Below are 11,946 nucleotides of genomic sequence, written 5' to 3' on the forward strand. Positions count from 1 at the left end.
TTTCCGGTGATGTCTGTCCGCCTGCTCAGAGCAGGCGGACAGGTTATGGAGCAGCGGTCTTTGTGACCGCTGCTTCATAACTGCTGTTCCTGGCGAACCTGAAGACTCGCCAGAACCAGAGGCCATCAAGCTCTTTACAGAGCTTGATAACTAGAGGCCAATATCTGAGTTAATGTTTGTCTGATTGCCCAACTCCAGAAGTCAAACCAATGCTGAACCCATAAATCATGATCTACATTCATTACAAAACATATTTATTATTCACATAACTGATATTTTGTGAGGAGGCCCTTCTAGAATAAAACCCACTAGAAAGGTCTTCTTTTAAGGAGGAACATCTGCCATGTGACTGGGCTTGGTCTTCTACTGATGGCTTTGGATTTTAAGATGCCACTGATCTCCTTTTGTTTGCATGTTGTGAGGTTACCTGGCCTCAAGGAGTTTTGTTCTGTGAACAGTGCAGGACTCCGGAGGTCTGATGATGTGCAATACAATGAATGAAATCTGTGGGAGGGAATCAGGCAGCTTTTCCCTTCACTGCCCAGTAAGTGCTGCAAGTTTTTACAATTTGCAAGAGAAAAAAAACGTGTCTGTACTGCAGGAACAATAAAATGGCTCTTTATTGGAGTTTCTCAGTCCCTCCTTCTGGTGGTCAGAAATTCAGCCACTTGGTGACCAGTCTCAGTAAGTTTGTTAGGATTTATTCTCTACGAGTTCAGGTTCTGAAAGTTTCTGTGAGGCCATTTCCTGGACAAGTTCATCCACAAACACTTTAAAAAGCGGCACAGGATCCTACAACCAGAAACAAAAGACATTGCTGCAAACTACCAAAATCTGGGGGAGATCTTCACTGAGAAACTATCAGAGTCATGCAGATAGGACACACATACAAATTCCACCCCTTATGAATGTTCCCGGTTTAAGCACCTAATCGCATCTCATTTCCCCTCCCCAGTTAATATTAGTTTTCACTCTCACGGCAGACTTGGGTCCGTTCCCAGCGTAGTGTAGCTGATCTCATAACTATCCCTATGCACTAACATATGCCCCTGCCCATTTTGTCTTCAGATCCAGCCCGGGAAAGCAGCCAGAGAAGGTCACACTAAGGTCCATCAGATAATAGTTTCATACGTAATATTCAGAACAAGTACAGACATTTATAAATTAGAAGAAAGGTATACAACAACCTGCAGCATATATGTGCTGAGGTCACTGCAAGGGTGACCGTTCCTAGTTCCACTGCACACAGCTCGAGTGTGAGGGTCTCTGAGCATTACTATGCTGTACTCTGTACGCGCAACAGTACTGAGGATTTAACCTCTACATTTGTTCTGCAGCATGAGGCTTCTGAAAGGTTGTACATTGTGTGTGTGTGATGATGCAAAAGCTAATTCTCTGCTCGCGTCACAGACTGAGGGAACATTAACCTCACAGTAACTGGAGTCTGAATAATGTCCACTAACGCCAAAGAGGGGCCAACGCTTAATTCCCTCTGCATATGATTTAACCAATCAGAGACCCTGGGCTTCTATGGTCCTTGAGGGAATTTACTGATGCTGCTACACAAATCACTAAGGACACCTCAGTGTACAAGCAGGAGCTTACCTTCTTCTCTAGAAGCCTCTGCTTTTCTACAGCTTCTTCCAGACTAAGGCCCACCCATTCAGCTTCCTCCCTGGGTATTTCAAACTCCTAGAGGGCAGGAAAAAAAAAAGATTCTGTTGTAAATTGTTGGTTTTAGGAGTTAAGAGACACGAGAGGAACACAGAGGGCAGAGCAACTGGATCTATAAACAGGTGGCACAACATCTGTACAGGACACTACAGCCACACAAGTTGCTGGGAGTGCCAAGTCCTGGGGGCCACTTTGTTTTGTGTCTCAGATGTAAAACATGTGCTCATGTAATGTTTTAGGAGTGAAATATTTGTGTATTTGTAAACAAGCAAATGAAGGACCCTGTGATGTGTGCAACATTTTGTACTCTGCCCATGAGCCCTGAACATCACAGAAGTGGTCCCTGCACAGTGTGAGCTACAATAGTTCCTTAAGCCGCGAGCTAAGATAGCTTACGTTATGCCTTTGTATTCTATTGTTCACCTAAAGCTCTGTGCCAGAACCATGTCGTGTTGTTACGCAAGGACCAGCACGTCTTTATAGAGAACAAGTTAACAGGACTAAGGTCCATTTCCAAGGCACCTTGTATTTATTATAGATCTCTTCTCGCTTTGCTGTGTCGTTTGGGTGTAGACTCGGGTCTCTAGACGCAAGACGTAAAAGCATTGCCCTTTTTAAATCCATTCCCAGCTTAGAGCATAGATCTTCCTTAGGTGTCTACAAAATAAATAAAATAAAGGACAAACAAGAATGAATGGTAACGGAATTGCCTACATAAACTACAATTAGAGAAAATCAGTTTAGAACTGGTAATGGTGTACACTTGTGAAGCACTCACTTTCCTAACAGGCTATTAAATTAAAGAGCGGACACAATGACTAGCAGAGATGCGCCAAGTTAAAATATCACCTTAATAATCTACTCACACAAAGGCGTAAGTCTGGTTCTAAATGTCCGGCACTAGTTAAGAGGTAGAAATCTCAATGTATACATCTATCCTAACCTAGGATGTTGTTATGAATCCATAGCTAGGGGATATACAGGTGATTGTAATAAATGCTTTATTGCAGTATATTAGCATTTAATAGAGATAAACAGTTATACTAAAGATTAGATGATATTAACTATGTCATGGAATTAATAGTTATATAATATAAGGTGTGAAGGAGGATACAAGAATTGGAAAGGTACCTGAACTGGGCAAGCAGTTCTTATGTATTAGAAGCACAGTTTAATTCGTATTATATATATATATATCCCTTTTGTTGGATAGAGCAGAAATTTTAAGCAACTTTCTAATTTACTCCTATTATCAATTTTTCTTCATTCTCTTTCTATCTTTATTTGAAAAAGAAGGCATCTAAGCTAATGATCCAGCCATTTTTTGGTTTAGAAACCTGGACAGCACTTGTTTATTGGTGGATGAATTTATCCACCAATCAGCACGAACAACCCAGGTTGCTCACCAAAAATGGGCCGGCATCTAAACTTACATTCTTCCTTTTCAAATAAACATACCAAGAGAATAAAGAAAAAATTTGATAATAGGAGTAAATTAGAAAATTGCAGGTTCTATCTGAAACAGGAAAGAAAAAAATTGGGTTCAGTGTCCCTTTAAGTATACATGTTGGGAGCCGTGGTATATTGATTACTCAATATACTTTAGGTGCTTGTAGTCATTAGTAATAAAGAATTCTAACGCTTTCAGATAGTTAGTTGTTTATAAATTGTAATTTAAGACACGCTGCGAATGTGGGCGCGTGTTGTACACTATAGAATACATCCCATCTAGCATTATATTCACGTAATATCGACAACAGTTTAGTAGTGGAGGGGTGCTTTAGAGGTAATAAGCCTTGACCAAAGTATTTATCAAAACCTAACAGAGATATTGATATTAGTACACACTTGAACGATGTATAACAGCAAAGATCTGTACCATATTATACAAGTAAAGCCTTTATATTAAGTTAACATTAGTGCACACACAGGGTGACTACCTATAAGAAAAAACTTGAATACAAGCTGTGCAACAAACGCAATACATTTAGCCAGCAACGGAACTAAACCGTTACACCAGTCACAGACGCTGCGGATGTTGGCTTTAATTAGTATATAGATTAACCAAGATTATTGTTGCAATACTGAGTACAGAGTTTTACAAATATTACTGTTGGGTAATTCATTGGCATATGATTAGACAGTCACTCAGCTGTGTAAGCTTAAAGGGACCCTGAACCCAAATGTTTTCTTCCGTGATTCAGATTGAGCATGGCATTTTAAGCAACTTTCTAATTTACTCCTATTATCAATTTTTCTTCGTTCTCTTGCTATCTTTATTTGAAATGCAAGAATGTAAGTTTAGATGCCGGACCATTTTTGGTGAACAACCTGGGTTGTTCTTGCTGATTGGTGGATAAATTCATCCACCAATAAAAAAGTTCTGTCCAGAGTACTGGAAAAAAAAAAAGCTTAGATGCATTATTTTTCAAATAAAGATAGCAAGAGAATGAAGAAAAATTGATAATAGGAGTAAATTAGAAAGTTGCTTAAAATTGCATGCTCTATCTGAATCATGAAAGAAAAATTTTGGGTTCAGTGTCCCTTTAAACCAGCGACCTAGTCACAGATATTAACTCCACTATTTAAGCTTAAGCAGTGGTTATCTGAAAGATATCTAAAAACAACTATCTGAAAGCGTTAGAATTCTTTATTACTAATGACTACAAGCACCTAAAGTATATGGAGTAATCAATATACCACGGCTCTCAACATTATAAGTTTATATCCAACATATATACTTAAAGATTACCCTTCAGATAAAATAACTTAATACTTAAAAGGGACACTGTAGCCAAAAATTTAATTCCGTGATTCAGATTGAGCATGAAATTTCAATCAAATTTCAAATTTACTCCTATTATCAAATTATCTTCATTCTCTTGGTATCTTTATTTGAAATGCAAGAATGTAAGTTTAGATGCCGGCCCATTTTTGTTAAACAACCTGGGTTGTCCTTGCTGATTGGTGGATAAATTCATCCACCAATAAAAAACATAATTTATGCTTACCTGATAAATTTATTTCTCTTGTAGTGTATCCAGTCCACGGATCATCCATTACTTGTGGGATATTCTCCTTCCCAACAGGAAGTTGCAAGAGGATCACCCACAGCAGAGCTGCTATATAGCTCCTCCCCTAACTGTCATATCCAGTCATTCGACCGAAAACAAACAGAGAAAGGAGAAACCATAGGGTGCAGTGGTGACTGTAGTTTAATTAAAATTTAGACCTGCCTCAAAAGGACAGGGCGGGCCGTGGACTGGATACACTACAAGAGAAATAAATTTATCAGGTAAGCATAAATTATGTTTTCTCTTGTTAAGTGTATCCAGTCCACGGATCATCCATTACTTGTGGGATACCAATACCAAAGCTAAAGTACACGGATGATGGGAGGGACAAGGCAGGATTAAGCGGAAGGAACCACTGCCCGAAGAACCTTTCTCCCAAAAACAGCTTCCGAAGAAGCAAAAGTTTCAAATTTGATTACCTCCATACACTGAGCCACCGAAGGGCGCGGAATGGAGTGAAGAACACGGCAAGCATTTAGAAGTTTTGATAACCTGGACTCTGTCAGGTAAATTTTCATTTCTACAGAATCCGTAAGAGTCCCTAAGAAGGAGACTCTTGTGAGTGGGGATAGAGAACTCTTTTCCTCGTTCACTTTCCACCCGTGCGACCTCAGAAATGCCAGAACTATCTCTGTATGAGACTTGGCAACTTGAAAGCTTGACGCCTGTATCAGGATGTCGTCTAGATACGGAGCTACCGCTATGCCTCGCGGTCTTAGAACCGCCAGAAGTGAGCCCAGAACCTTTATAAATATTCTCGGGGCTGTAGCCAACCCGAAGGGAAGAGCTACAAATTGGTAATGCCTGTCAAGAAAGGCAAACCTTAGAAACCGATGATGGTCTTTGTGAATCGGTATGTGAAGGTAGGCATCCTTTAGGTCCACTGTGGTCATGTACTGACCCTCTTGGATCATGGGTAGGATGGACCGAATAGTTTCCATTTTGAAAGATGGAAATCTGAGGAATTTGTTTAAGATCTTTAGATCCAAAATTGGTCTGAAGGTTCCCTCTTTTTTGGGAACCACACACAGATTTGAATAAAAAACATAATTTATGTAAGAACTTACCTGATAAATTCATTTCTTTCATATTAGCAAGAGTCCATGAGCTAGTGACGTATGGGATATACATTCCTACCAGGAGGGGCAAAGTTTCCCAAACCTCAAAATGCCTATAAATACACCCCTCACCACACACACAAATCAGTTTAACGAATAGCCAAGAAGTGGGGTGATAAGAAAAAAAGTGCGAAAGCATAAAAAATAAGGAATTGGAATAATTGTGCTTTATACAAAAAAATCAAAAACAACACAAAAAAAGGGTGGGCCTCATGGACTCTTGCTAATATGAAAGAAATTAATTTATCAGGTAAGTTCTTATATAAATTATGTTTTCTTTCATGTAATAAGCAAGAGTCCATGAGCTAGTGACGTATGGGATAATGACTACCCAAGATGTGAATCTTCCACGCAAGAGTCACTAGAGAGGGAGGGATAAAATAAAGACAGCCAATTCCGCTGAAAATAATCCACACCCAAAATAAAGTTTAAATCTTATAATGAAAAAACTGAAATTATAAGCAGAAGAATCAAACTGAAACAGCTGCCTGAAGTACTTTTCTACCAAAAACTGCTTCAGAAGAAGAAAACACATCAAAATGGCAGAATTTAGTAAAAGTATGCAAAGAAGACCAAGTTGCTGCTTTGCAAATCTGATCAACCGAAGCTTCATTCCTAAATGCCCAGGAAGTAGAAACTGACCTAGTAGAATGAGCTGTAATCCTTTGAGGCAGAGTTTTACCCGACTCGACATAAGCATGATGAATTAAAGATTTCAACCAAGATGCCAAAGAAATGGCAGAGGCCTTCTGACCTTTCCTAGAACCGGAAAAGATAACAAATAGACTAGAAGTCTTTCGGAAATTCTTAGTAGCTTCAACATAATATTTCAAAGCTCTAACTACATCCAAAGAATGCAATGATCTCTCCTTAGAATTCTTAGGATTAGGACATAATGAAGGAACCACAATTTCTCTACTAATGTTGTTAGAATTCACAACCTTAGGTAAAAATTGAAAAGAAGTTCGCAACACCGCCTTATCCTGATGAAAAATCAGAAAAGGAGACTCACAAGAAAGAGCAGATAATTCAGAAACTCTTCTAGCAGAAGAGATGGCCAAAAGAAACAAAACTTTCCAAGAAAGTAATTTAATGTCTAATAAATGCATAGGTTCAAACGGAGGAGCTTGAAGAGCCCCCAGAACCAAATTCAAACTCCAAGGAGGAGAAATTGACTTAATGACAGGTTTATACGAACCAAAGCTTGTACAAAACAATGAATATCAGGAAGATTAGCAATCTTTCTATGAAAAAGAACAGAAAGAGCAGAGATTTGTCCTTTCAAGGAACTTGCAGACAAACCTTTATCCAAACCATCCTGAAGAAACTGTAAAATTCTCGGAATTCTAAAAGAATGCCAGGAAAAGTGATGAGAAAGACACCAAGAAATGTAAGTCTTCCAGACTCTATAATATATCTCCCTAGATACAGATTTACGAGCCTGTAACATAGTATTAATCACAGAGTCAGAGAAACCTCTTTGACTAAGAATCAAGCGTTCAATCTCCATACCTTTAAATTTAAGGATTTGAGATCCTGATGGAAAAAAAGGACCTTGCGACAGAAGGTCTGGTCTTAACGGAAGAGTCCACGGTTGGCAAGAGGCCATCCGGACAAGATCCGCATACCAAAACCTGTGAGGCCATGCTGGAGCCACCAGCAGAACAAACGAGCATTCCTTCAGAATCTTGGAGATTACTCTTGGAAGAAGAACTAGAGGCGGAAAGATATAGGCAGGATGATACTTCCAAGGAAGTGACAATGCATCCACTGCTTCCGCTTGAGGATCCCTGGATCTGGACAGATACCTGGGAAGTTTCTTGTTTAGATGAAAAGCCATCAGATCTATTTCTGGAAGACCCCACATTTGAATGATCTGAAGAAATACCTCTGGGTGAAGAGACCATTCGCCCGGATGTAACGTTTGGCGACGGAGATAATCCGCTTCCCAATTGTCTATACCTGGGATATGAACCGCAGAAATTAGACAGGAGCTGGATTCCGCCCATACCAGTATTCGAGATACTTCTTTCATAGCCAGAGGACTGTGAGTCCCTCCTTGATGATTGATGTATGCCACAGTTGTGACATTGTCTGTCTGAAAACAAATGAACGATTCTCTCTTTAGAAGAGGCCATGACTGAAGAGCTCTGAAAATTGCACGGAGTTCCAAAATATTGATTGGTAATCTCACCTCCTGAGATTCCCAACCCCCTTGTGCTGTCAGAGACCCCCAAACAGCTCCCCAACCTGTCAGACTTGCATCTGTTGAAATTACAGTCCAGGTCGGAAGAACAAAAGAAGCCCCCTGAACTAAACGATGGTGATCTGTCCACCACGTCAGAGAGTGTCGTACAATCGGTTTTAAAGATATTAATTGAGATATCTTTGTATAATCCCTGCACCACTGGTTCAGCATACAGAGCTGAAGAGGTCGCATGTGAAAACGAGCAAAGGGGATCGCATCAGATGCAGCAGTCATAAGACCTAGAATTTCCATGCATAAGGCTACCGAAGGGAATGATTGTGATTGAAGGTTTTGACAAGCTGAGATCAATTTTAGACGTCTCTTGTCTGTCAGAGACAGAGTCATGGACACTGAATCTATCTGGAAACCTAAAAAGGTAACCCTTGTTTGAGGAATCAATGAACTTTTCGGTAAATTGATCCTCCAACCATGATCTTGAAGAAACAACACAAGTCTATTCGTATGAGATTCTGCTAAATGTGAAGACTGAGCAAGTACCAAGATATCGTCCAAATAAGGAAATACCACAATACCCTGTTCTCTGATTACAGACAGAAGGGCACCGAGAACCTTTGTAAAAATCCTTGGAGCTGTTGCTAGGCCAAACGGCAGAGCCACAAACTGGTAATGCTTGTCTAGGAAAGAGAATCTCAGAAACTGATAGTGATCTGGATGAATCGGAATATGCATCCTGTAAATCTATTGTGGACATATAATGCCCTTGCTGAACAAAAGGCAGAATAGTCCTTATAGTTACCATTTTGAATGTTGGTAAGCTTACATAACGATTCAATATTTTTAGATCCAGAACTGGTCTGAAGGAATTCTCCTTCTTTGGTACAATGAAGAGATTTGAATAAAACCCCAGCCCCTGTTCCAGAACTGGAACTGGCATAATTACTCCAGCCAACTCTAGATCTGAAACACATTTCAGAAATGCTTGAGCCTTTGCTGGATTTACTGGGACACGGGAAAGAAAAAATCTCTTTACAGGAGGCCTTATCTTGAAGCCAATTCTGTACCCTTCTGAAACAATGTTTTGAATCCAAAGATTGTGAATTGAATTGATCCAAATTTGTTTGAAAAATCGTAATCTGCCCCCTACCAGCTGAGCTGGAATGAGGGCCACACCTTCATGTGGACTTGGGAGCTGGTTTTGGTTTTCTAAAAGGCTTGGACTTATTCCAGACTGGAGATGGTTTCCAAACTGATACCGCTCCTGAGGGCGAAGGATCAGGCTTTTTTTCCTTATTGTGACGAAAGGAACGAAAACGATTATTAGACCTAAATTTACCTTTAGATTATTTATCCTGTGGTAAAAAAGTTCCTTTCCCTCCAGTAACAGTTGAGATAATAGAATCCAACTGAGAACCAAATAATTTATTACCCTGGAAAGAAAGGGAAAGCAAAGTTGACTTAGAAAACATATCAGCATTCCAAGTTTTAAGCCATAAAGCTCTTCTAGCTAAAATAGCTAGAGACATATACCTGACATCAACTCTAATGATATCAAAGATGGCATCACAAATAAAGTTATTAGCATGTTGAAGAAGATTAACAATGCTATGAGAGTTATGATCTGTTACTTGTTGCGCTAAAGCTTCTAACCAAAAAGTTGAAGCTGCAGCAACATCCGCTAAAGATATAGCAGGTCTAAGAAGATTACCTGAACATAAGTAAGCTTTTCTTAGAAAGGATTCAATCTTCCTATCTAAAGGATCCTTAAAGGAAGTACTATCTGCCGTAGGAATAGTAGTACGTTTAGCAAGAGTAGAGACAGCCCCATCAACTTTAGGGATTTTGTCCCAAAACTCTAATCTGTCAGACGGCACAGGATATAATTGCTTAAAACGTTTAGAAGGAGTAAATGAATTACCCAAATTATTCCATTCCCTGGAGATTACTTCAGAAATAGCATCAGGGACAGGAAAAACTTCTGGAATAACTACAGGAGATTTAAAAACCTTATTTAAACGTTTAGATTTAGTATCAAGAGGACCAGAATCCTCTATTTCTAATGCAATTAAGACCTCTTTAAGTAAAGAACGAATAAATTCCATTTTGAATAAATATGAAGATTTATCAGCATCAACCTCTGAGACAGAATCCTCTGAACCAGAGGAACCATTATCAGAATCAGAATGATGATGTTCATTTAAAAATTCATCTGAAAAATGAGAAGTTTTAAAAAGACCTTTTACGTTTACTAGAAGGGGGAATAACAGACATAGCCTTCTTAATGGATTTAGAAACAAAATCTCTTATGTTAACAGGAACACTCTGAGTATTAGATGTTGATGGAACCACAACAGGTAATGTAACATTACTAAAGGAAATATTATCTGCATTAACAAGTTTGTCATGACATTCATTACAAACAACAGCTGGAGGAACAGATACCACAAGTTTACAACAGATACACTTAACTTTGGTAGATCCAGCACCAGGCAGCGTTTTTCCAGAAGTATCTTCTGACTCAGTGTCAATCTGGGACATCTTGCAATATGTAATAGAAAAAACAACATATAAAGCAAAATTGATCAAATTCCTTAAATGACAGTTTCAGGAATGGGAAAAAATGCCAGTGAACAAGCTTCTAGCAACCAGAAGCAATAAATAATGAGACTTAAATAATGTGGAGACAAAAGTGACGCCCATATTTTTTAGCGCCAAAAAAGACGCCCACATTATTTGGCGCCTAAATGCTTTTGGCGCCAAAAATGACGCCACATCCGGAACGCCAACACTTTTGGCGCAAAAAAAAGTCAAAAAATGACGCATCTTCCGGCGACACGTATGACGCCGGAAACAGAAAAAAACTTTTTGCGCCAAAAAAGTCTGCGCCAAAAAAGTCCGCGCCAAGAATGACGCAATAAAATGAAGCATTTTCAGCCCCCGCGAGCCTAACAGCCCACAGGAAAAAAAAGTCAAATTTTAAGGTAAGAAAAAAATTGATTTATTCATATGCATTATCCCAAATATGAAACTGACTGTCTGAAATAAGGAACGTTGAACATCCTGAGTCAAGGCAAATAAATGTTTGAATACATATATTTAGAACTTTACATAAAAGTGCCCAACCATAGCTTAGAGTGTCACAGAAAATAAGACTTACTTACCCCAGGACACTCATCTACATGTAGTAGAAAGCCAAACCAGTACTGAAACGAGAATCAGTAGAGGTAATGGTATATATAAGAGTATATCGTCGATCTGAAAAGGGAGGTAAGAGATGAATCTCTACGACCGATAACAGAGAACCTATGAAATAGACCCCGTAGAAGGAGATCATTGAATTCAAATAGGCAATACTCTCCTCACATCCCTCTGACATTAACTGCACGCTGAGAGGAAAACCGGGCTCCAACCTGCTGCGGAGCGCATATCAACGTAGAATCTAGCACAAACTTACTTCACCACCTCCATAGGAGGCAAAGTTTGTAAAACTGATTTGTGGGTGTGGTGAGGGGTGTATTTATAGGCATTTTGAGGTTTGGGAAACTTTGCCCCTCCTGGTAGGAATGTATATCCCATACGTCACTAGCTCATGGACTCTTGCTAATTACATGAAAGAAACCCTGTCCTTGTTCCGTCCGCGGAACTGGATGGATCATTCCCATAATTAGGAGGTCTTGCACACAGCGTAGGAATGCCTCTTTCTTTATCTGATTTGCAGATAGCCTTGAAAGATGAAATCTCCCTTGTGGAGGGGAAGCTTTGAAGTCCAGAAGATATCCCTGAGACATGATCTTGAACATCTCTTGCCCATGCCTGGGCGAAGAGAGAAGTCTGCCCCCTACTAGATCCGTCGCCGGATAGGGGGCCATTCCTT

General features: G+C 39.5%; 1 protein-coding gene across 1 annotated transcript in view; it reads right to left on the reverse strand.

Moving 5' to 3' along the window:
- Window positions 1-237: 237 nt before the first annotated feature.
- MRPL28 (mitochondrial ribosomal protein L28) overlaps window positions 238-11,946 on the reverse strand; it is a 56,863-nt gene continuing 45,154 nt past the window's right edge. Inside the window, exons 4-6 of the mRNA XM_053694728.1 lie at window positions 2,197-2,331; window positions 1,606-1,692; window positions 238-792 (exon numbers count right to left, since the gene is read on the reverse strand). Coding sequence (XP_053550703.1) covers window positions 694-792; window positions 1,606-1,692; window positions 2,197-2,331 — 321 coding nt within the window. The 3' untranslated portion in view covers window positions 238-693. The remainder of the gene's footprint in view (window positions 793-1,605; window positions 1,693-2,196; window positions 2,332-11,946) is intronic.

This window comes from Bombina bombina, chromosome 11 (assembly GCF_027579735.1).
Source record: "Bombina bombina isolate aBomBom1 chromosome 11, aBomBom1.pri, whole genome shotgun sequence".
NCBI classification, from domain to species: Eukaryota; Metazoa; Chordata; class Amphibia; order Anura; family Bombinatoridae; genus Bombina; species Bombina bombina.